The 27,084-nt window shown below is 41.5% G+C and overlaps 1 protein-coding gene across 5 annotated transcripts; it reads left to right on the top strand.

Moving 5' to 3' along the window:
- The first annotated feature begins 1 nt into the window (after nucleotide 1).
- Nucleotides 2-26,073, top strand: LOC141907063 (uncharacterized). Of its 5 annotated transcripts, none has more exons than XM_074796628.1 (12): nucleotides 2-95; nucleotides 2,839-3,157; nucleotides 3,234-3,350; nucleotides 5,846-6,160; nucleotides 8,484-8,804; nucleotides 9,502-9,828; nucleotides 10,773-11,042; nucleotides 16,225-16,278; nucleotides 19,173-19,274; nucleotides 19,360-19,425; nucleotides 19,647-19,682; nucleotides 22,044-26,073. In XM_074796628.1, the coding sequence occupies exons 3-12, from the start codon at nucleotides 3,251-3,253 to the stop codon at nucleotides 22,148-22,150; spliced, it is 1,698 nt and encodes a 565-aa protein (XP_074652729.1). In that variant the 5' UTR covers nucleotides 2-95; nucleotides 2,839-3,157; nucleotides 3,234-3,250; the 3' UTR covers nucleotides 22,151-26,073. The 5 variants fall into 5 exon arrangements, with proteins under 5 accessions (XP_074652729.1, XP_074652730.1, XP_074652732.1 ...); XM_074796629.1 differs by lacking the exon at nucleotides 2-95 and adding an exon at nucleotides 1,012-1,316; XM_074796631.1 differs by lacking the exon at nucleotides 2-95 and having other exon boundaries at nucleotides 2,311-3,003; nucleotides 3,088-3,157.
- Nucleotides 26,074-27,084: the final 1,011 nt, after the last annotated feature.

The raw sequence follows: 27,084 nt of genomic DNA, 5'->3' as shown, positions 1-27,084 counted from the left end.
GAGGATATCATTTTGATACTAGTTGTTTTGTCTTTGGATATTTAGAATAGTTTCACTTTTTCTATACTTTATATATTACAGTTTGTTTCGTGAAGGTAAAACTCATTTTTCTATCACATCTGGGTTTTGTTTCATGAAACCGTTTAGGCTTAAGACGGTTCAATTTCAATTACTGTCTTCGTTACTAACTTGAAATACTCAGCAAGACAAAGTATTTAAGTCTCACTTTTTTGTTAATTGGACTCCGATTTATAGTTTTGATGTACACTTTTTTGCACCAGAACATGCATCCAAAACCTATTGTGAATTGAACCCCGATTTCTAGTTATGATGTAAAGTTTGTGCACTAGAACATGCATCCAAAATCTTTTGATCGAAACAGATATTTATCATTTGTGCATACAGATATCATAACTATTTACGAGTGAACACCTCTAAAATGAACGCTCTATATAGAGAGGGTGTTGATGTGCACTACTGTTTGATGCAGTCACGTGTATGCTTTAGTGGAAGGAAACCCGTGTGTTTTTAATAACAGCTTACACCCCCTCTAGGGCCACACCAAGAGAAAACTCTGTTTCTCGGGCCCGACCGACCCGATATTTCGTCGTTTCAAATAATCATTTTCAGAATAAAATATAATTGCCTACCGACCCTTTTTCAAAATTGTGGGTGAAATAACTTCTTTCAAAAATATTTATTTGGCCGACCGACTACCAAACTCTCCTTTCTCTTTTTGATAAATATTTTTTTTCTTTTTAATAAAAGAATTGATGTCGGCAGTGAGACCAACATCATAAAAACATTTTATTGCATCGGATTTAACAATTTGATTCTGGAAATGGTGCAGCCATGATTAGACAACTTTCCTAGTCGGACATTGATGGCGACCTTGGATTGTAAAATTCCAGGAATTACGTGAAATATGTTCAAAATATAGTTTTTTTTTATAGGTAATACTACAAACACCTGAATTTCCTTTTATTATTATGGTCGACTTGCTGTTAATCATATTACTGACTAATAATTTGGTCCAGTAAAAATTATTTACGGCGACCTACCCACTGTTAGAAGAATAACCGAATTTTTTTTTTCCATGAAAAGAAAAAAAAATTCCCTACCTACCTACCCATTTTGGTGATTGCCACGCCCGAGAAACAGGATTTTTTTTTGTGTAGCCTAGGCGGAATTTCGTTTATTTGCCTAGCCTCTGATACTTTCCACGTCATTACGTCGTGTCATTTCGTAGGGAGCAGACGTGTGGGACTGTGTTCCCCTCCCTAATTTCGTTTCTGGGACTATTTCCTCTTCTTCTGGTGAGTAAAATTGAAGGGTACTATTCAATCTCGCTTAAACTTTAGGGGTAATTTGATTTATTAAGCCCCTGGTCTCCCCTTCCACTGGTCATACCGTGACACTGATTAAGTTAGATTTTCATTTCAGGGTTTTTTGTTCCTGTCCTTACTTTTTTGCATCGTTTTATCGAGGATATAATCGAGTGTTGTAGTAGCTTCTCGGAGCTCCTCGGCGTATAAGCAAACAATATTGTATTTGAGATTTTTAGCAGCGCGGAATTATTTTGTATACTAACTGAAGAATAAACAGGAAATTTTGATACTGGATATTTATAACGTTTTAAGTCAGTTGGGCATCCAGCCATTCGAACCGACCTGGTCTCGGTCCGATCACAATATGTTATTATGTTAATATGTTATTATGTGTAAGCGCGTTTATTGCATTTTTCGTTTTTGTGTTTTTTATTTTCTGTTTTATTTTTGTTTTATTTTTTCTTTCTATAAATATATTGTATTGTGTGTTCTGCTCTATGCAATGAGCTAAAATTAGAGCATTTAACTTAATCTTTAAGTAGTAGTATAGTAGTAGTTTATTCTTAATCAAAGTGAATGAATTAAGTGTTATAAATTTAGTTAAGTTTTCACAATTAATCTCCAGTTCATCACACGCAGCTCCCGGATTAACCTTATCAACCAAAAAACTTCTTATAAAAAGATTTGGAAAAACGAAACCGGGCATTTAATGACAAATGGTTCACGAGTTGAAATTGGCTCCATTATGCGGAGGGCGAGGATATTATTCTATGTTATTACTGCGCAGATGCTGTTAGAAAAGATAAATTGAAATCAAATGTAAAATCTGATCTTCTTAAAATAAACGACAGCAAAAATCAGTGAAATCTTTTGCAACCTTCCTAGTACGACATTTAATCCAACAAGGCAGAAACCCGTTATCACTGCGTTGCAGCTTTATTTTCAATTATATTTATTTCTTAATCTGTAATTATCGTAAATTTTTCCTCATTTTATTCCTTAATTATCTTCTATAATGTACACACCTGATTTTACCGAAACAGTATCAGTTACAAACACTGGCTTTTTAATGCCCAATAAAGTTTGAATTTGTCATACATAACCATGGTCGTATACGTCGTAATGCACAACGATCCCTACCCTAACCCTACCCTACCCTAACGACCTTAATTGCGCGACCCGTGAAATTGTATACTGCATCGAATGCACCAAGTGCAACATGCTGTACGTCGGCCAAACCGGAATGTCTCTACGAGAACGCGTCACTCATCACGTCTCACGCATCAGAACGAAGAATTCGACTCCAGTCTCGGACCACTTCAACCAAGTCGACCACACCCGCGAACACTTTCGGGTGTACGGTCTCCAACACCTACCAGGCTCCACGAGACCGATCCGCGAAGCAGCCGAACAAGACTGGATACGACGACTCGACACGAACACGCCCCGAGGCATGAACGTCCCGTAGACCGCCTCACTACAACAATTAACTCTCACTACTTTTTTACAGGGATAACCCGCTGCCCGTGCACTAGTGGGGTCTCCAAACCTTCGGTTTGGTCCCCTAACCTCTATCTCTAAACCTAACCCTAAGCGGTATACCCATTACTCAACACACTAGGGTGGAATAATCGATATTCGTCAAATGATCTTCAGCACTTTTGGCTATTAATGGGTAAGCAACGATAATGTTAAAATGGTTAAAGCAATAGCTTGCTAGTATAAAGATTCAAGTTTTCTTCGCTTACACGGATTATAGTGTTTATTCGACGACTTACATATGAACGCCTCGTCTAGAGACTGATCCATAGAGACTAATGTTATAAGAGGTTCCGTTTGATTTTATACGTGCTTCAGTATTGTTTACATGCGCTGATGATTTGAAGTTTGTCTTTTTATTTCTAGGTAATGGATGAATCAAGATGAGGAATCAGTCGAGGAATCTGCAGCAGTGTTTAGTGATGATCATACTGTTGATTCTAATCCCGCACAACAATCCACAAGCGTTTAGAGTCAATACCCGTAAGACAACGACACCAGTGAAAAAACCCACGAAAAATAATATTGCATAAATATTTCAGACTTTATTACTATCATTAGTATCATTCATCACACTTGGAAACTTGTTTTACAAATCTGGGACAAAATGATCAGAAATATATTATAATAAACATATAACATCAAATTGTCTATGTGAAACCTATCAGTCTGTCTGTGTGAGTGTCTGGTTTTTTCAGCCGTGGGTCGATCATGGTGAAACTTGGGTACTATGTTAGTATGAGGGTCTATTTATCAAAAATGTATTATTACATACGATAAAACTTATCACCAGACTTGTAACACAAATATCTGGGACAAAATGATAGTGGTTCAACTGATAACAGTTGGAATGATGTAACTAAAATTTCACCTAAAAAGTGACTCATTTTGAATATTCAATTATTGTATTATTATATCTTCAGACATGCGTAAAATGCTATCCAAATATCAACTCACATTGAATGTTTACTTTCATCAATTTAAGAATCTTATCTCACAGCCGGGATATATATTCAAAGATCCATCCTAACCACGGGTCCCCCGGTATACTGATAAACACGTTGAAACACTAGATACACGAATAAAAAATGCGAAAACGTTGTCGGAAATTGATTTAATCATATAGATGTAAAATCGTAGAAAAGGTGGCCAGGTTGGCGGGTTCCGGTCGGGTGCCGGTTTTGTTTAGGTTGAGAGCCGCGAACGTCGATACAGCGAGTGTAGTACACACGTGTCGATTGTGTCTACCCCTCATTTATTGTTCCGAAACCAAACGTTCCGCACTGACTACAAATTATAATATATTTTTGCTATAATTTTAGAAAGGCCATAATTTTATCTTAAGTTGTATATCATTATTATATTTCAATTGTGATTGCAAGAATGTTTTTGTAAACGGCCATTAAGGCTTCATGTTTCGTCTGTACTTTACGGCAAATAGTTACGTAACTACGCAAATTCATGTTTTTGATCGCTGTACACTTAATCGGCACCGTTCGTGACTAGCTTCATTGCGGAATTATCATTAATTAACATCGCCATATCACATCATCTAGTTATATTGTGCCTTGAAACCCTAACAGCTGAAATAATCGAAATTCTTGTACAATTTCTAACATTGAAATTTCAAAAGGTGGCCATATTTGTTTCTGCTGCTTTGCGTAAATCCCGCTCGGTGGCGCATCCGTGCGGAGTGGGACCAGATTACTTAAATTAAATATATTTCCAAAAGTTTGAATTCATCACAAATTACGGTACAAATACTTTCAATTCGGAACTACATTGTGATTAATCATCAATCCTAAAATCATTCTATAAACCGTTATACTAATTTTATCCATGATTTAACTAATTCTTCTATAAAGCAAAACAACTATCCTTGTTGATCCTTTCACCAGCCACATTTTTAATCGATATTCTCCATAAAGTCTGCTAAGTCGTCGGAACTGGGTATAATTTCATCGCAAAACTTTAAACCAGCATCCAGTGTCCCACTATGAGCTGAGAATACGTTGTTAGTAGTTCAATCCTTTATACTGATTCCAAGACACAGACATATCGCAAGTTGTGTTGTCATCGACAAAAGTCACTGGTTTTTCTTGCGAATCAGCAGTGCCATACGTACGAAATGAAAATAAGGTCATCCTTTACCAGACAAAAATGATGATTTCAATCCAAAAAAATCTTTAAAATTTTGAAGATTTCGAGGCGCCTTCCTAAAAGTGACGTATCTTTTTCAGCACCTGATGGAGTTGTACTGGACAGTGTGAATGTATTACCGGGTACAAGATTATTACGTATATTGTGTATTTGATATTTCAGCACCTGATGGAGTTGTACTGGACAGCGTGAATGTATTACCGGGTACAAGAATATTACGTATATTGTGTATTTGATATTTCAGCACCTGATGGAGTTGTACTGGACAGTGTGAATGTATTACCGGGTACAAGAATATTACGTATATTGTGTATTTGATATTTCAGCACCTGATGGAGTTGTACTGGACAGTGTGAATGTATTACCGGGTACAAGAATATTACGTATATTGTGTATTTGATATTTCAGCGCCTGATGGAGTTGTACTGGACAGTGTGAATGTATTACCGGGTACAAGAATATTACGTATATTGTGTATTTGATATTTCAGCGCCTGATGGAGTTGTACTGGACAGTGTCAATGTATTACCGGGTACAAGAATATTACGTATATTGTGTATTTGATATTTCAGCACCTGATGGAGTTGTACTGGACAGTGTGAATGTATTACCGGGTACAAGAATATTACGTATATTGTGTATTTGATATTTCAGCACCTGATGGAGTTGTGCTGGACAGTGTGAATGTATTACCGGGTACAAGAATATTACGTATATTGTGTATTTGATATTTCAGCACCTGATGTAGTTGTGCTGGACAGTGTGAATGTATTACCGGGTACAAGAATATTACGTATATTGTGTATTTGATATTTCAGCACCTGATGGAGTTGTACTTGACAGTGACAATGTACTACCGGGTACACGTGTATTACTATCGCAAGAAGGTAAAACTGTTAATATTACCTGTAAACAGAGCAACAATGCAGCGACTGGTGTAGAATTCCAGCTGCACGTGAACAGTGGAACAGGAGGGACCTGGACTCCATTATCTCTTCCCTCATCTAAACAGGAACCAGAGTGTATATCAACATTGTGGATAATTGTACCTGAGGCTGGTAAACAGTATAAATGTGTAGCCATCAATTCAGCCGGACCGAGTGAAAGTCAAATCTACCAATCAGATGTAATCAGTAAGTATGGGCGGTTCTTTCTAAACGTCTGTGCTTCTAGATTTTGTGAAATATCATCGCTCATAGAAGTTAAAGCCATGTCAGTTGAATGTTTATTTCGAAAGCCAAACATTGATGATTATTGTCACCTGGTCGTTGTATCGGACGTGCGTTCTATGGTTCCAGCATTTATTCCAATACCTTCTTAAAATGTTCATTCAAGTTCTTTCATAATCTTCAACCCTTTAACTCTCTAGCTCAACCACCCTACTGTACTGAAACCCTCCCTTTTTAGCCCACTAGGGACTTAAGTCCCAGTGGGCTATTGCGTTCACTTTTCGTCCGTCGTCCGTCCGTAGACGGAATCCAGATATTTTGGGAAGTTTTGAAGACGCTTCAAGGTAATGTCTTGATATTTGGGTTACACATGTATCTACCCTAGACACATCTTCAGCCCAAAAACTGGCCCTGTCAGAATCAAGATGGCCGACTGGCAGCCATTGTTGTTCGCCAAAATCAGCACTTTTTACACATTTTTGAACTTTTAGAGGGAAATTTTGAAGACGCTTTGATCAATTACCTTGATCTTTCGGATATATGTGAATCCCCCCGGCGTCCATCAGCGTAACAAAAATTGGGTCGATCGGAATCAAGATGGCCATCCTTTTAGTGCCCAAAAATGTTGATTTTGGCCCGAATTCTGAGTCCTGTAGCTTCCTAATGGTTTACCATTTCTCATTGCAATTTGTGATGGGTATTCTTTGGAAAGGGACGTTTTATAACTGAGATAGGTATTTCTCATCAGCCAATTATGACGCAATTGGCGGCCATCTTGGTGTCAGCAGTACTCATTCATAAGTGGGAAAAAACTTTTCCACATTATATTGATACCTAAGCATATTTTCTTACCACAATCAATTAGAAAGTTGTAGCTCATAACGTGTTCTATGATTGTGGTGAGTTTCAAGGTCATTGGATTTTGTATATGGCCACCAGGGGGCGTTGAATAGTAGAATAACTTAATATTTCCTTATTATATTGGTTCCTAGGCATATTTTGTTACCATGATCAATTACAAAGTTATAGTTCGTGACATGTTCTATGATTGTGGTGAGTTTCAAGGTCATTGGATTCTGTATATGGTCACCAGGGGGCGTTGAATATTGAAATTGTTAGAATGTTGAGCTTTTGGAACCACTTCCCTAGTGGGCATGGTTTCCCTGGACCCCAAGTTTACTGCATTATCTTTCTCGTGACGTATACGTCTACACAGCCCGGCATCATTAGCTGCCATCGCATGAGCATTTTTGGCCCGACCAAAATGTCGGTCCAGGCCCAAGCCAAATTTTAGCGCCAGACAAATGATTGCGTTTGAATTGCAACTAGCACCGAAAATGATCCACTTCGCTTTGTTTGAGCATTGTTTAGTATAGAATGAATGGTTTGCGTGTGAGCGTGCTCATTAATTAGAAACGGGCCAAATTTGGCCGAGCCTAATCCGTGCCAAGTTGGCCCGGGCCAAATCGTCTCCGCGTGATCGCGGCTATAGCCTGTGACGTAGTATCACGTCACAACATTCCACCGAGCTATGTAAAACGTTTCTTCGTATGTCACTAGTGCTAAATTTAATACTTGAACTTACCAGAGCTCAAGGCTGCTGCTATATCAAGCTTCCCCACTTAGATCCTAACGTCACTTTCATCTATCTTCGTTTCTATATGTAATGTGTGACGTAAGCATTCACGTAGCTTGCTTGTTAACTCTGGCTTCCTTTTCCGTTATCTAAACAACTAATTTATCACCCCAATATAACCGGTTCAATCGTTCGAGACCAGCTTATTTCAGTTGAATTCCAGATTTATGTTTATCTACTCTATTCATACACACGGTTCACAGAAACTTAAAGCAGTTTCTATCCATATTAAGATATCCACATCCTTAAAGCTATGAGTATATATGAGGTTTATAACATCGAATTTCAGTATCTACATCCAAAACGATCTGCTAAACATTTAGCCAAACATCATTCTGAAAGATTCATCTCGTGACTGGTACAGAAATTACTTCAGCGCAGTTTTAGTCGACAATAAATTTTGCATTGCAGAGCTCTATGGATTGCAAATTGCACCGTCGGCCATGTTTGAATTACTATTTGCAACATCCGAATTTTTATAAAATATCGATCAATTTCAACTGTGTACACCACTCTATTGTCACCCCTAGCTTAAGAGTCCTTTTGAAAAACAAACAGATCGTCCGAAACCGATCTAATCGTTTGTGTTTGCCAGTTTCACGGACTCTAGCAAATTGAAATTGTAAATGTTTTCATGTAAATCTGTTATAGGTATAAAGATAAATGAAAATCCGTGTAAACTGCATGAATTCAAACCATCACTAGCTTGTACTTGTAAAGCCACTAGTAAGATCGGTAATATAAACATAACTGTAAAATGGTATGCTGATGGATATACTGAAGGCGAAAAAGATTTCTCCCCTATTGATTATGGCGTAAATACTTCGCTGAACGATGGTGGAGTTATCAGCAGGCTTCAGACCGATCACAGATACGTAATGCATGCAACATCGACTCAATGTCACTTGACGCACTACAGTGGTAAAAAACTACACAATGAAATACTACATCAAATGGAAATGGATGTTACGTGTAAGTTAAAAAACAGTGAAATTATTTTCATATCATGTCAGACTGAAGTCTGGTATGAGTTAACACTTTTGCTGGGTGTCCGGGACTGTCCTAGAAATGAGTATTAGTGCGGGTATTTACTTTTGGAAATTCAACCTTATTATACTTAAAAGTTTTGTACATGGGACGCCTTGTAATATGAAGGTTTTATACATTTTGAGTCCACATGGATTGGAACTAAAATGTCAAAATGTAAATAAAAATATAAACTTTTTCGGTTAAAAGTTATTGATTTAGATTACCCATACGATCCCTGATATATAAACATTAGTGATATATGCTCGGTAGAGTGTTCAAATAATTAAAATATCCATAGAAGAACAAACAGTTTTATTTTTCATATAAATGAATCATGTTGAATAAGTCATTAAACGTTTTCGGGTTAACATATACCCCTCTTCATTGGTTACAAATGTTACAAATGATACAAAACTATAGTATGATATCTAAAAAAGGAACTGTTGTTTTTCTAAGCATTTTTAAACATTAATTGAACCTCTGGGAAGTACCACACCCGCCACCTCAAGTGACATTTCTATATTTAATGGATGAATATTTTCTCACAGTAGCAACAATAATAAATTGATAAGCGTAAAGAAATGAAATAATCATATAATGAATGGTAGCCAAAAAATATATTTACATTTTTATCTTTCAGATTTTCCTGATAAAATTCAAACACAAGGTAATCTCACCGGACAACCTGACATTAGAACTGAAGGAGAAAATGTAGAATATACTTGTAGAACAGAAGGTGGAAGGCCCGATCCTACAGTGATATACCAACAGAAGAGAAGAGGTTCAGAACAATGGCAGCCAATTCCTGATCCACAACCTCAAAGAGTATCTGTCTTGGGGGGTTTTGACACGACGTACAAGTTCAAAGCTGATTTCACACGTCACAATGGAACGTCATTTCGATGTGCTGTAAAGGAGAACCTTACGTTTCCAGAACCTCAGCAATTTAATCCAATCATTGTTCATTGTAAGTAACAGTTTCTTTTTCGAATTCGAGAAATATTTCTTACAATAAAGATTTAAACAGATTTATTTGTTGTATTTGAGAAATCATCCTAAAGGCTGGCTTATGTCGACAGGCAACGCGACGCCTACCGACGCAACTGAGAGCAACCGCGATCGCAGCCCAGCTTATGTCGACTGCGCTCCGATTCGCAGCAACTGAGGCCGACTAGCGGGATATGAGATCCTCCTAGTTGCTTCCCTGCTTATGTCGGTTGCGATTACTAGCAACTGCAACGGCTCAAATGGTCACGTGATAAGCATTTTGAAAATAAATTTGAATTATTAGGAAATATATTTCTATTAGAAAAGCTATTTCTTTTAAGAACTTTATATTTCTTATTCTGTTTTGAATACAATGAGCTAGCGACATCTATAAAGATGGCCGCTCACACAATAATTCACACCAATTTCGTTTCTAGATCTTCGGTCCAGTCCTCTGCCGTGCTGAAGGTTTGGTTTACGGTTTGAACTACTTTAATTTGAAAGTTTATGACTAATTACGAATGACGCTAACTAGCGGTCATTTGTACTATGTATATGCGGTCTCTCATTGGCTGGAACCCCTGCGCTCAGTTCCGTCGCGTCGCAGATAAGCTTATGTCGGCTGCGATCGAAAGCAACTGCCCGCCTACCGTTGGCCGGAGTAGAACATAGCTAGCCGGTCATTGCGATAAACCCAGTTGCGTTGGTAGGCGTTGCTTGTCGACATAAGCCAGCCTTAAGAATAACAGTTTCCTAACCCGGTAGTAGGTAATCCCTGTCATAGTAGACCGATCCACCCTAAACAATGTCACTATTTCGAATCCCAGCCGAAAGATGATATGGGTCTACTATGACAGGTTTTCAGAACTATGCCAGGGCAGCATGTTTGTAAACAACCTTCACACAAATTTTTTTTTCAATCAGATTTTGCTGCACCAGTTTACAAGAAATCCAGTGAAAATAAAACACACGCAGCGTATAATGTAACAGTTAATAGTAACCCATTGACTCAACAAGTTACATGTGACCCTCCAGCTGTCGTTCAAAAACTATCAAACTCTCAGTGGAATATAACGATACCTATCGTAAACAGTACCACAACTGACTATAGAGGGCGGTGTTTGGCTGATGGTATTAATGAAAGGGTCATTGATGTCGCTGGTTATCATAACGCCGGTCCAACTGATGAACCAGGTGAGATTGCGGATCACAAATAGATGAATTTCTTATCTGAATTTGAACAGATGATTTTATTCCGTACAACTAAATTAACTCAAGGCATTCATCTCTTAAGCAGATGAATTAAATTCAAACTTATTTGATTCACCATAATAAATCGTCACATCTTCATTTTGAGTTCAATTTGTATCTGCAATTCAATTTGTACTTCTCATACTTCTTGTAGTTTGGAAACTATGAAAACGGGGTGCAAGGGTGTATTGAATGACTGGAGGATTGGTGGCTGGGTGTATTGAATGACTGGAGGATTGGTGGCTGGGTGTATTGGGTGACTGGGGGATTGGTGGCTGGGTGTATTGGGTGACTGGGGGATTGGTGGCTGGGTGTATTGAATGACTGGAGGATTGGTGGCTGGGTGTATTGGGTGACTGGGGGATTGGTGGCTGGGTGTATTGGGTGACTGGGGGATTGGTGGCTGGGTGTATTGGGTGACTGGGGGATTGGTGGCTGGGTGTATTGGGTGACCTGGGGATTGGTGGCTGGGTGTATTGGGTGACTGGGGGATTGGTGGCTGGGTGTATTGGATGACTGGGGGATTGGTGGCTGGGTGTATTGGGTGACTGGGCGAACGAAGGACTGGATAACTGGGGGACTGGGTGACTCGGGGACTAGGTGACTGGGGGGACTGAGTTACTGGGGGACTGGATGACTGGGGGACTGGATGACTGAGTTACTGGGGGACTGAGTGTATTGGATGACTGGGGGATTGGTGGCTGGGTGTATTGGATGACTGGGCGAACGGAGGACTGGATAACTGGGGGACTGGGTGACTGGGGGACTAGGTGACTGGGGGGACTGAGTTACTGGGGGACTGGATGACTGGGGGACTGGATGACTGAGTTACTGGGGGACTGAGTGTATTGGGTGACTGGGGGATTGGTGGCTGGGTGTATTGGGTGACTGGGGGATTGGTGGCTGGGTGTATTGGGTGACTGGGCGAACGGAGGACTGGATAACTGGGGGACTGGGTGACTGGGGGACTAGGTGACTGGGGGGACTGAGTTACTGGGGGACTGGATGACTGGGGGACTGGATGACTGAGTTACTGGGGGACTGAGTGTATTGGGTGACTGGGGGATTGGTGGCTGGGTGTATTGGGTGACTGGGGGATTGGTGGCTGGGTGTATTGGGTGACTGGGCGAACGGAGGACTGGATAACTGGGGGACTGGGTGACTGGGGGACTAGGTGACTGGGGGGACTGAGTTACTGGGGGACTGGATGACTGGGGGACTGGATGACTGAGTTACTGGGGGACTGAGTGTATTGGGTGACTGGGGGATTGGTGGCTGGGTGTATTGGGTGACTGGGGGATTGGTGGCTGGGTGTATTGGGTGACTGGGGGATTGGTGGCTGGGTGTATTGGGTGACTGGGGGATTGGTGGCTGGGTGTATTGGGTGACTGGGGGATTGGTGGCTGGGTGTATTGGGTGACTGGGCGAACGGAGGACTGGATAACTGGGGGTCTGGGTGACTGGGGGACTAGGTGACTGGGGGGACTGAGTTACTGGGGGACTGGATGACTGGGGGACTGGATGACTGAGTTACTGGGGGACTGAGTGGGTGACTGGGGGATTGGTGGCTGGGTGTGTTGGGTGACTGGGCGAACGGAGGATGGACTGGATAACTGGGGGACTGGGTGACTGGGGGACTAGGTGACTGGGGGGACTGAGTTACTGGGGAACTGGATGACTGGGGGACTGGATGACTGAGTTACTGGGGGACTGAGTGTATTGGGTGACTGGGGGATTGGTGGCTGGGTGTATTGGGTGACTGGGGGATTGGTGGCTGGGTGTATTGGGTGACTGGGGGATTGGTGGCTGGGTGTGTTGGGTGACTGGGCGAACGGAGGATGGACTGGATAACTGGGGGACTGGGTGACTGGGGGACTAGGTGACTGGGGGGACTGAGTTACTGGGGGACTGGATGACTGGGTGACTGGGGGACTGGGTGACTGGGGGACTGGGTGACTGGATGACTGGGTAGCTGGATGACTTGGGGACTGGGTGACTGGGGGAACTGGGTGACTGGGGGAACTGAGTTACTGGGGGTCTGGGTGTATTGGGTGACTGGGGGATTGGTGGCTGGGTGTATTGGGTGACTGGGGGATTGGTGGCTGGGTGTATTGGGTGACTGGGGGATTGGTGGCTGGGTGTATTGGGTGACTGGGGGATTGGTGGCTTGGTGTATTGGGTGACTGGGGGATTGGTGGCTGGGTGTATTGGGTGACTGGGCGAACGGGGGACTGGGTGACTGGGCGACTGGGGGACTGAGTTACCGGGTGACTGGGGGACTGTGTGACTGGGTGGCTGGATAACTGGGGGACTGGGTGACTGGATAACTGGGGGACTGGGTGACTGGGGGACTAGGTGAATAGGCGACTGGATGACCGGGTGAATGTATGACTGGGTGACTGGACGTATCGGCCCCACTCCAACAAGGTCGTATTTCAAGGTCGTAACACGTTAATGTGTTGAAGATCTGGATCTGGTTGGCAATTCTACTGCTGACAATCAAGTTTAATGCAGAAGCTGTATCGCGTCTTGGAGTAATCATTTGACAAATGATTACTCCAAGATCGCATCATCCTAAATGAGGTTTGTTATATTAAGGTGACTAATATTGATTGGCGGATAATAGAAACTACTCTACAAGAAAGAATGATATAACATGTAAGATAAAATGTATTTATGGAATAGATTACGTAAAAGGAAAACAACCGATAAAAACTGGACGTATCGGCCCCACTCCGCGCGGCCGCGCGGGATTTACGCGAAGCAGCAGAACAAAAACACGGCCATTCTCTCAATTTTCAATGATAGAAATCGTGTGTGCATTTCAATTATTTCGGCTGTTAGGGTTTTAAGGCACAATATAAGCTGATGATGTGATATGGCGATGTTAATTAATGATAATTCCGCAGTGAAGCTAGTCACGAACGGTGCCGATTGAGTGTACAGCTGCCAAAAACACTGAAATGTGCGTAGTTGCGTAACTATTTACAGTGAATTGCAGACGAAACATGAAGCCTTAACGGCCGTTTAAAAAAAAATTATACCAATCGCAATTGTAAAATAAAAATGAGATAGAACCTATGTTAAAATTCTGGCCATTTCTAAAATGTTATTACTAATTTTTAGTCAGTGCCGAACGTTTAGTTTTCCAACAATAATGAGGGGTGGTAGGTAGTCATGCAATTCAAGTCATCATTTATTACACGTTACTTCCGTGTTGTTGAAAATCTCGCGAGACCTGGACCAAACCCCATTGAACAATGTGATCTGTGTGCTGGCCACAAATGCACACAGATCACACTACACTACCCATTACACACTCCAGTACCCACAGCTTTCATATATCCATCCAAATATTTAGAGTGTCTTTCTTCCTGGGTAACTGGATGACTGGGTGACTAGATGACTGGGTGACTGTGTGACTGGGTAGCTGGATGACTGGATGATTTCAACTCAATTCATTCTTTATTGCAACTTAGGAAAGTTTTACACAAAAAGCAATTTAGGAACAGAGAAAAAAATAAAAAAGAAATTCAGAGAATAAAATCCACAAGAATTAAAAATACGATATAAAACGCACGATAAAATTTAAGAGGACAAAAATAATATATTTACTGGAGTTACAGCAAAGAACTAGCATGTCAATCAACTTAATTGGTTCATACACCAGACCCGACCAATTTTAGGAATATTTTAGGGGGGAGAGGGGTAGGGAGAGAGGGGGAGGGGGAGGAGATAGGGGAGGGAGAGGGAGGAATGAAAAATAATGGCGGGATGCGATAAGCGACGAGAGTTATTTAGGAACAATGTTATGAACGTCTATTCACAGAAATTTAGAGGCCTCCTCAGCATTCATGTTTGTTGGTGCATCAATGATAAGCATTCTATATTTACCTGTCTCACTAATGTAGATGTGCTAGATTCACAACAGTTAAACCAACATTTACTACTATGTACAAGAGCTTTTATTAATACAGGGTATGCCTAGTTCACCGATAACAGCAGCATTAGATGTAAATTTGTTAACTCCTAGAATATATTTACAGAAACTCAAATTGACTCTCACGCTGGGTGATTGGGGGACTGAGTGACTGGGGGACTGAGTGACAGGGGGACTGGATGACTGGGGGACTGAACGACTGGGTGACTGGATGACTTGGGGACTCGGTGACTGGGGGACTGGGTGGCAGGGTGTATTGGGTGACTGGGCGACTTGATGACTGGATGACTGGGGGACTGAGTGACAGGGTGTATTGGGTGATTGGGCGACTTGATGACTGGGGGACTGAGGGACTGGGTCGCAGGGTGTATTGGGTGACTGGGCGACTTGATGACTGGATGACTGGGGGACTGAGTGACAGGGTGTATTGGGTGATTGGGCGACTTGATGACTGGGGGACTGAGGGACTAGGTCGCAGGGTGTATTGGGTGACTGGGCGACTTGATGACTGGGTGACTGGGGGACTGGGTGGCAGGGTGTATTGGGTGATTGGGCGACTTGATGACTGGGTGACTGGGGGACTGAGTGACAGGGTGTATTGGGTGATTGGGTGACTTGATGACTGGGGGACTGAGGGACTGGGTCGCAGGGTGTATTGGGTGATTGGGCGACTTGATGACTGGGTGACTGGGGGACTGAGTGACAGGGTGTATTGGGTGACCTGGCGACTTGATGACTGGGTGACTGGGGGACTGGATGACTGGGGGACTGAACGACTGGGTGGCTGGGTGACTGGGAGACTGGAGGACTGGGTGACTGGGGGACTGGGTGGCAGGGTGTATTGGGTGACTGGGCGACTTGATGACTGGGGGACTGAGTGACAGGGGGACTGGATGACTGGGGGACTGAACGACTGGGTGGCTGGGTGACTGGGAGACTGGGGGACTGAGTGACAGGGTGTATTGGGTGACTGGGCGACTTGATGACTGGATGATTTGATGACTGGGGGACTGGATGACTGGGGGACTGAGTGGCAGGGCGTATTGGGTGATTGGGTGATAAACTGTTAAGTTGTAATTGCTGCATCGAGGTCAATATGTGTTTATTACTGCTTAAGTTTCCATAGAGAAAAAGACCATCAGAGCAAAATAAAATACCATATCAATCTATTTTGTTTGTTTTCAGTCACTTCTTTCCCCGAAAATCCTGCTGCTAATGATACAGTGGATCCTGCTCAAGGTAATGAAGATAACTACTTTAGCAACAGTATTTTTCTATAACTATTACTGAATTATGAATACATCATTAGTTTATCAATATATGACACCTGGCTTTCTTTGACATGTTTCAATAATAATCTAGTTGCTAAATCCTGCCACACTTCTAGCGGAAATTTGCCCGCAAAATAAGCTTTGCTTTGTTACTCATGTTTCCAACTTTGTTTCCAACAAGAAAATCAATTTTAATAAATTATTTGGCGCCTGCGAAAAAATGTAGAATTTTTGGGATAAGCTAATGTGGAATTGCAAATTTGAAATCAAAGTTTTAAGATATTTGGGGAATTATGAGATTTGGCGATTGGGTAGATGATACAGGTCTTCGACTCTAGTAGTGGTTTCATGTAATTTCTTTATTGAAAATTGTCAATAATTGATAACTTGCGACCGACTTCACTCACGACTTCATTCTAAGCTGGTCTGCAACTTCATTGCCTCCATAGTTGAAGAAAGAGCTCTTTTGATGTCTGCGTCATAATTACTTTGGAGCATATCGTTTGTATGGCCTAGTCAGCCGGCCCGGGGTTCCTGCTCGGTTTGGCTGTCACTCGATATCCTCTTGAGTCTGGGTTGAAGTAGACATTGTCATTTAAAATTACATGTTTATGTTATTCTGTGTGAATTACGCATGTGTCTTGTATGTTGTATTTTCTTATTTTGAAATTTGTAACTTCATTGACTGGGGGACTGGGTGACTGGGGGACTGAGTGACTGGGGGACTGGGTGACTGGGGGACTGGGTGACTGGGGGACTGAGTGACTGGGGGACTGAGTGACTGGGGGACTGGGTGACTGGGGGACTGAGTGACTGGGGGACTGGGTGACTGGGGGACTGGGTGACTGGGGGACTGGGTGACTGGGGGACTGAGTGACTGGGGGACTGGGTGACTGGGGGACTGGGTGACTGGGGGACTGAGTGACTGGGGGACTGGGTGACTGGGGGACTGGGTGACTGGGGGACTGAGTGACTGGGGGACTGAGTGACTGGGGGACTGGGTGACTGGGGGACTGAGTGACTGGGGGACTGGGTGACTGGGGGACTGGGTGACTGGGGGACTGGGTGACTGGGGGACTGAGTGACTGGGGGACTGAGTGACTGGGGGACTGGGTGACTGGGGGACTGAGTGACTGGGGGACTGAGTGACTGGGGGACTGGGTGACTGGGGGACTGAGTGACTGGGGGACTGAGTGACTGGGGGACTGGGTGACTGGGGGACTGAGTGACTGGGGGACTGGGTGACTGGGGGACTGGGTGACTGGGTGACTGGGGGACTGAGTGACTGGGGGACTGGGTGACTGGGGGACTGAGTGACTGGGTGACTGGGGGACTGAGTGACTGGGTGACTGGGGGACTGAGTGACTGGGGGACTGGGTGACTGGGGGACTGAGTGACTGGGTGACTGGGGGACTGAGTGACTGGGGGACTGGGTGACTGGGGGACTGGGTGACTGGGGGACTGAGTGACTGGGTGACTGGGTGACTGGGGGACTGGGTGACTGGGGGACTGAGTGACTGGGTGACTGGGGGACTGGGTGACTGGGGGACTGAGTGACTGGGGGACTGGGTGACTGGGTGACTGGGGGACTGGGGGACTGAGTGACTGGGTGACTGGGGGACTGAGTGACTGGGGGCCTGGGTGACTGGGGGACTGAGTGACTGGGGGACTGGGTGACTGGGGGACTGAGTGACTGGGTGACTGGGGGACTGAGTGACTGGGTGACTGGGGGACTGAGTGACTGGGGGACTGGGGGACTGAGTGACTGGGGGACTGGGTGACTGGGGGACTGAGTGACTGGGTGACTGGGGGACTGGGTGACTGGGGGAATGGGTGACTGGGTGACTGGGGGACTGGGTGACTGGGGGACTGAGTGACTGGGTGACTGGGTGACTGGGGGACTGAGTGACTGGGGGACTGGGTGACTGGGTGACTGGGGGACTGGGTGACTGGAGGACTGAGTGACTGGGTGACTGGGGGACTGAGTGACTGGGTGACTGGGTGACTGGGGGACTGAGTGACTGGGGGACTGGGTGACTGGGTGACTGGGGGACTGGGTGACTGGGGGACTGAGTGACTGGGTGACTGGGGGACTGAGTGACTGGGGGACTGGGTGACTGGGGGACTGGGTGACTGGGGGACTGAGTGACTGGGTGACTGGGGGACTGGGTGAGTGAGTGACAGGGGGACTGGGTGACTGGATGAGTGAGTGACAGGGGGACTGGATGACTGGGGGACTGAGTGACTGGGGGACTGGGTGACTGGGGGACTGGGTGACTGGATGACTGGGGGACTTTGTGACAGGGGGACTGGATGACTGGGGGACTGGATGACTTGGTGACTGGGTGACAGGGGGACTGGATGACTTGGTGACTGGGGGACTTGGTGACTGGGGACTGGATGACTGGGGGACTGGGTGAGTGAATGACAGGGGGACTGGATGACTGGGGGACTGGGTGAGTGAGTGTCAGGGGGACTGGATGACTGGGGGACTGAGTGACTGGGGGACTGAGTGACTGGGTGACTGGATGACTGGGTGACTGGGTGACTGGGGGACTTGGTGACTGGGGGACTGGATGACTGGGGGACTTGGTGACTTGGGCACCTGGTGACAGGGGGACTGGATGACTGGGTGACTGGGTGACTGGATGACTAAGTTACTGACTAAGATACTTCAGGCCGTATTGGGTGACTGGATGGCTGGATGACTAGATGACTTGGCGAAATACTGTGGCGGTCAGGCCCGAGAAACAGGGTTTTCTTTGGTGTGGACTTACTCAATGTTAATCAATTGTTACAATGGAACTATTTCTAGGTTTTATATATGATTTAATAAAAATTGCTGATTAGTTTGAATTTCAGTTCCAGATGGATGGAATGGAGGAATAGTGGCTGGTGCTGTAATCGGTATACTGATATTACTGATTCCGATAATACTGTTTATAATGTGGCGTCGTGGCTGCTGTAAGTTTTACATAAAACCATCGTTAATTTCTGAAAACCCTAATAAACTGCAGAAATAACATACTGTGTTATTTCTAATTGACAGTGCGGTGCAGAAAACCTAATGATCAAGAAAACTCGTCGGACAATGAACTATGTGTTTGTTGTTGCTGTAAGTGTCATAGGAAAATACCATCGTAGAATCATAGAAAGGATTATCGCAAATTAGAATAATTTGTTTGTTTGTTTTTAGTGACTTGCAAATTACCTGCTGCCGATGAACCTGATAACGAAGTGTGTCACTGTTTTATAAAATAACCTTCTTTGAAATTGACAAAGATTAATATTCACAGTAACTGTAGAATAAACTGTTGTATTATTTTCTATTTGCAGTGCTGTTGAGAAGTGGGCCGTGTACATGTAATTGCTGTAAGTTGTATTAACATTGAAAACATTGATGATTAATCCTGCCAAATTAACTGTTTTTGTCGCCAAACTTGTAATAAACAACTGCAGAATCTACGTTATTTACAATTGACCTAATGATGAACCGTGTAGATGTGGAAATTATAAGTTCTGTAATAATTCATTTACATAATGCTTAAAATGAAAAGGCTGGAGAGATTAGAGGATCCATCCAAAATTATCTACTCTCCCTCTATAAACATGTACAGTCAACCCTCGATAATGGTGAAAGAGTGCTTGAAATTGAATTCAACGTTGGGTTGAGTATTAATAAACGTTTGTACATTTTTGGCGAACCGTAGCATATGCAAACGGTCTGATGAAGCAGTTTTCATTGAAAATGAATAGAGTACCGGTGTGTCAACAAGGCATAAACACTGGCTGTTGAACCAATAGTGTTGATTTTTGGTGTCATGGTTTGGCTTAATGAGTTCTCGAGGCCACAAAAATTTCATGATCGAGATATTTTCAGGGGACTTATTCTTGAAAAACACGTGAAACCCTGCTTTTTAGCACTAAGTAATGGCACGTTTTTACATATGGCAATTTGCATGCGTGGAATTGAAATATATAAAAGTTCAATCCTTCCTGGAAGTGTTGCCGTTTTTAGTTCGACTGATCTCAATGTACTTTTCGACCTACAGGCCCTCACTTTATAAACCCCCTAAATTTCCTCGCTTCTATTTATTTGAGTTGACCTTGTAACCTGAGCTACAATGAATGTGATTGGCTGTTTGTGGGATATACAGGACATTCCGGGAATTTCGGCGTTTCTGATGTCATTGGGAAAGCCCAATGGGAAAGCCTAATGTGAAACCCAAAACAAAATGGCGCGCATTTTATCATGGGCTTGCATGCTTGCAAGCCCATATTGCTATCACACGGATTGATAAGTTGCTTGGGGAGTCTATAACTTTCGTTAGAAACGTTCTTGGGCTCTGATATTTACACACATTTAATGCAGTAATAAAATCTAGGTTGCTTTCGTATATTGGCTATTACGGTTGTCGTTTTCATTGTTTTATGATTTTTTTAAATCGTTTTTGTTATTTTAGCAGCGCATACCAACCTTGGTTGAGCGTGCGTGATCATTCTTGAAATTGGTATTCATGCGCGGCATAGTGCTGCTGACAATTCAATTCATTCTTTATTGACACAAATAAAATTTCACAAAAAATATTTACTTTCACGTTTTTAAAAAATTCTTTTTATTTTCTTTTACTTTCATTGGGTGCTTGCGTTAGCGGCCATTTGTAAAATCTCTGTATGAACATTTATATTTTTCAGTTTGAATATCTAAAACTTAAAAACCGCTTTTCTGTAAAATAAATTCTGAATTGAATTGAAGACTGGTTCCCTGTCTCCAAAGAGCTAGGGGGCGGTAGTCTATGGTGGCAATAACGTTTCGACTATATCCTAATAGTCATCTTCAGGAATACTGTATTCCTTGAGCTAGTGTAGTTTATTCAACGTTTCGACTATATCCTAATAGTCATCTTCAGGAATACTGTATTCCCTGAGCTAGTGTAGTTTATTCAACGTGTCGACTATATCCTAATAGTCATCTTCAGGAATACTGTATTCCTTGAGCTAGTGTAGTTTATCCAACGTTTCGACTATATCCTAATAGTCATCTTCAGGAATACTGTATTCCTTGAGCTAGTGTAGTTTATTCAACGTGTCGACTTTATCCTAATAGTCATCTTCAGGAATACTGTATTCCTTGAGCTAGTGTAGTTTATTCAACGTTTTGACTATATCCTAATAGTCATCTACAGGAATACTGTATTCCTTGAGCTAGTGTAGTTTATTCAACGTTTCGACTTTATCCTGATAGCCATCTTCAGGAATACTGTATCCCTTGAGCTAGTGTAGTTTATTCAACGTTTCGACTATATCCTAATAGTCATCTTCAGGAATACTGTATTCCTTGAGCTAGTGTAGTTTATTCAACGTTTCAACTATATCCTAATAGTCATCTTTAGAAAAATTGTATTCCTCGAGCTAATAGTTTATTCATCGTTTGGAGTTTATCCTAAACTTCAAGAATACTAGTGTTATGAAAAAATTGTGAGGTATTTACGACCCAGAACAAAGAGACAAATTAAGTAATCAGATGTAATACAAACAACATAAAACAGTTTGACACGTGACACGCACTTGACACGTCATTTAAAGCAGAGAAAACTGTAAGGGTACTCATATAATACAACAGCAAGATTATTAAAAAAAGCAGAGCAATATTCAAAGCAGAGCAGACAGTTATCCAAACACAATTATATCACAATCGGACAATTGTATTTTATGATTTGTTTTTATTTGTAGGTTGTCGTGGAGGGGAAATGAACCATTTGCGGGGCGAAAGAGTGAACCCCGAGTCTAGTAGGATTAATGCAGGTAATGGTAGTGGCCAGGAGGGGAGTGCTGTTTGATGAGGATGTTCGATGGGGTATACAGAAAATGCCACCGGTAAAAACGACATTTTCTTGTATGAGAAGGAAAAAATGCCACCAGGAAAAAATTAATTTATTTACATACATAGATTTAAGTTGACTGCATTAATTCAGCCATTTTATCAATGTCCTTTTTTCTATTACCAACCAAGTACTGTATTTGGTTGTAATTCAGTACTTCTGAAGTTCCCCCTTTTAAATTTCTTTAGTTTGTAGCTTATTTTCGTGTTTTATGTTAACCCTGGCTTGTACTTATATTTACTATTGAACCTTAAAAACTAAGCAAATTTCAAGCAGAGTAAAACTAAGGGGTATTAAGGTACAATAGTAGATATAAGTACCTTTTTATATTAACAAGGGGGTAACATGCAGTATAAAAGCAGTTAAAAACTAAGCAAATTTCAAGCAGAGTTAACTAGGGGGTATAAACTGCTTTTATACTGCATGTTACCCCCTTGTTAATATAATTATAAAAATGAAAATACCATGTACATTAATTAATTATCAAATAATCATTTTAATCTAATGTGTATATAATCTGGATACAAAAAATCATTGGTAGTATTTTTGCCTACTATAATTTTCACTGGTATCATTTTTACGCAATTACCAAGTTGGTTCTCTCGTGTTATTTTGATGTGAAATTGTATGAAATAGTAATGATAGACTGAGACATTTTTTTCTACCTTATGGGACATTTTTCTGGGGATATTCTTTCCCTGGGGCATTTTTTCTGGCAACATATTTTCCGGGACATTTTTTTTAAATTTGGAAATCACTGTTGGAAAAAGATGCCATCAATGATTTTTCAACACTTCAAAATGAACTAATAATGATAATGAAATGCTTATTTTCAGAATTTTTCTATCCAGATGTTATACACGTTCGAAATATAACTGATACTTTACTACTGATTATGAATTCAATTTTAACTAAGAATAGAGTGATACATGCAGCACTTAGTATTTCTATTTTCATCGTTATATAAACAAGGGCGGGGTAATATGCAGTATAAAAGCAGTAATGAACAAGCAGAGTAAGGGAGTATTAAGGTTAATAGTTAATACTCGTAAGCTAGCTAGGGTTATAAGCAACATAGAATCAGCCACAAACTAAAGATTTTAAAGTGGAGAAACTTAGGGGTACTGAATTACAGCCAAATACAATTGTCAGTTGGAAATTGAATAGAAAGGGATCATTGATAAAATGACTGACAATTAATGCAGTCAACTTATTTTAGTATCTTAATAGCGGTATTTCTTCCTGGTAGCATTTTTTCCTACTTAACAAAAACTGTCATTTTTACTGGTGGCATTTTCCCGTATACCGTACTTTAGATATGTTTCGAGTGCGGCTCAACGAGGTAATGGCTCGTTTGAGGAAATTAAACCTAGTTGATGCATATGTTATAGTAATGAAGGAAAATATAGAAAAGGGCTCTCAACTTATAAATTGGAGATCGATAGACACAGTAAGGACTGTGTCGAAATTGTGTTTGATCTCAGAAGCTGAAGGTAAACTTCAAACTATCAGATAAAACTATCAGATTCATAGGTCAAATGTGTTTATATCATTCATATTTTTATAATGTATTAATTCCTGTTTGCTTAATTTGAGTTGCCTTGACAGGTTAATAGGATAATTATATAACTTTACTTGATTCTTGCTGATGATACGTGGCAATCGTGGGTGAACGGAAAATGGCCAAGGAAAAAATGGCCAAGGAAAAAATGGCCACGGAAAAAAAGGCCAAGGGAGAGTTATGAGAATTAGAGATGAATTTATGAGAATTTGAGATGAAACTAACTACTCATAATGTTAATAAAAACATTAAGCTTTCAATTTTAATGACATCATTTATTTTTCATGAGGCTTTAAACAATTAAAATACATATAATGAGTTCAGATATCTGATGACATACATTTCATTCAAGTTTACTTTTCGTTCATTTTTTACAAATTTTTTAAATTATTTTTCACGAAGCATGCTATAATAGAATCGTGCGCTGCGTCATGTTGTATTTTATCATATAATATTTCTTAATATGTACGTAATTTTTAAGAGCTGCCATTTTTGTATCGCTTCAATTCAAGAATCAGTATTTTGTATAGGATACTTAGTTACTGTGGAATGTGAGCAGATGTCGCCTTCTGTGTTTTTCGAAATATATTGCTCAGGAATGTATTATCTGTTTTTGTATTAAATCATCCATAACTAAAAGATAGCGAATAAAACAAAGAGACGCAAAGAGAAACAAGTACGACATTTGTTGTTGTTGTTGTTGAAATCTGTCCCGGCCACAAAAATGTGTAACACATATAACATTGTATTTTGTAAATTGACTAGATTTTTTCTATGTTTGGCCGTGGCACATTTTCTTGATATATTATTGTATGTTTCTGCAAATACACAAATACATAAAAATCCACAGCCGATGGGCTTGAGATACAGTTTCTGGGGTTATTAGGGTTTTCTGTTGTTTCACAGAAAACACTATTGTAATCGTCGTGATTATGATTCATCCACTTTCTTTTAACAAAAAATGTGTCTTCACTCGAATTCGACTACTTATCATTGATAAACACTCTAATCAATGTGCTGAGCGTTATAGCTGAGGTAGTGAGTTGAAGAATATATCTCTTAGCTACAAGCAAGCATACACCGCCTGGAGTTCGAAGTTGGAAATAAACTACGATACGCAATTTAGAGCAACTCTTCTTGTCTCTCCGGACTTTCAAACCTGTCAAAGGTTTCAGATGACAACGACTGAAACAGGTCGGCATGATTAACGTATTTAGAGTTAATCTTCCAACCCTATTTTAGCCTGGTAGAATTGGAAAATTTGCGGGAAAAAATTAGACAGTACGCAAACTATGGTTTTTCCGAATCAGGGTGATGTGTAGACCTCCCCAAAAATTCACAGCAAAAATCCGGCTTGGGGAAAAAGAATTTTGTGGGGGGATGGCGTTAAAATTTTTGACCCCCTGCTCACAATCAGCATGAAATAACTCAAAAAATATTCATTTCAAGCCCATGAAATGTATTATTCACTCATATAAAACCACTATTGGAGGATCCAAAAATGTTCTTAAACACACACATGACATCACAATGGCGTCATATTGCATTTATGACATCAAAATTACGTCATATCGCAGCTTCAAGTCCTCTAGGGTTTTGACTTAAATGTGCGCTTTATTTTAGCATCATTGAAACTCTGGTTGTCCATTTGAATCTGGATTTTGTTTCCAATATTTTCGGCATCATCACAATTCATTCCATCGTCCCTCACAGCGGTCAGTCCAGTTATAGCAACTTGTGTTGTCATGTGTAGAAATATATTTGTTAGTCGTGTTTGTAAAATAATTAGTCATAAGCCGGGCGTAGGTCGGCCTTGCGCCGCGACGCGATCGTCGTGTTGCGTCACAAGTGGCCGCGCAAGTCGGTTGTCAGCGACTGTGTGCGACTAGTTGCTGCCAGTCGCAACAGCGCGCAGATCGGTCGCGTCACGTCGCAGAAAGTAGAACATGTGCGACTCATTGCGACTGGCGTCGCTGGCAGTCGCAACCCGTCGCTGGCAGTCGCAAGGTAGCGTAGGTCGGTGAGTCGTTGTGACGCGATCGTCGCTGGCGGTCGCAGTGAATCGCGTCGCAGTGAGTCGCAAGGCCGACCTACGCCCACCTTTATGTCCTCACTGTCTTTGTTTATGCCATGTTGGCGCTCAAATCGTCAGCTCACTGTCTGTCACCTTTGTTTTTCATACCTAAGTTTTTGTTACTATGAATATATTTAAGAGATAATTGAGATAGAATAAGACACATTACACAAACTTTTAGTTTGCAGTTTGTACTGAGCAGTTGTTTCGCATTTGAATGAAATATATTTTATCAAGATGAAACATTGACGACTTTGGATTTATTTGGAGCTAGTAGTTCCTTAGCGCACTGAAAATGCTAGTCACTACAAATGGTGGAGAACCCGTTGGCAAGATCTGACCGGCACTGCAGATTTAAAATCTTGTGCCTAGGTTTCGATAAGTAATGGCTGTAATGACTTTGCAAGAATGGTCAACTGCTGGAACCGGACATGTTGTCACGCATAGGACGCACGCTGCAGCGGTTGTTATATCATCGGATAATTTGCCCGATGTTGTTGGAAACCTGAGAAGCGAAGCTTTTTATAATCGGATACCAACGTTAGGGTCGAGCTTTACGTTTCCATACCTCAGAATACGGTGTCACTAAGCCATCAAGGCGTGTCTATATAATGACATCATCCATGTATGACGTCACTAGCAGCGGATAACGAACTTGACTGAAGATAGTCAGTAACCTGACTGTGGTTTAGTTTCACGATCGGATACTTTCACAAACCACATGGATAACAGTTGGTATAAGCCCATCCGATAATAAAAAGCTTACCACCAACGATTCGGTAACTAACTAGACTGAAGAGTACTGTATTAGGATAGTCAAAGCGTCGAATAAACTACTGCTCAAGGAAACATTATTAACATATAATGGACTTAATATTTTCCTTATAATTGTGGGATCCTCTTTATATTTTTTAACTGTTAAAATGTCTGAAAGCTCGTCGGATATGCCGATTGAGCCGGAAAAGAAAATTAATTCAAATTTTGCAGAATCAGAATCAAACTGGATTTTGATAGCTAGGCAATATTAGTTAGCTGTTTTGTACAATTTCATAAGAGTACATACAAATGAAAATACTACATGTAAAATTCAGTTTTTTTCTCAATCATAATTTACTTATACAAAAAAGAAATTGTATCCGAAATATCAAAATCTACATCCTTGGCTTGGGCTATGTATAAAATTTTGACAACGTTTCAACACCGATGGATAATTAACTTCCTGTGGGATTGAAGATTGTTTTTCATCAAATTCAGAGT

The sequence above is a fragment of the Tubulanus polymorphus genome, chromosome 6 (assembly GCF_964204645.1).
Source record: "Tubulanus polymorphus chromosome 6, tnTubPoly1.2, whole genome shotgun sequence".
In the NCBI taxonomy this organism is placed as follows: domain Eukaryota; kingdom Metazoa; phylum Nemertea; class Palaeonemertea; order Tubulaniformes; family Tubulanidae; genus Tubulanus; species Tubulanus polymorphus.
The sequence above is the reverse complement of the archived record's forward strand: the minus strand, read 5'-3'. Positions and strand labels throughout refer to the sequence as shown.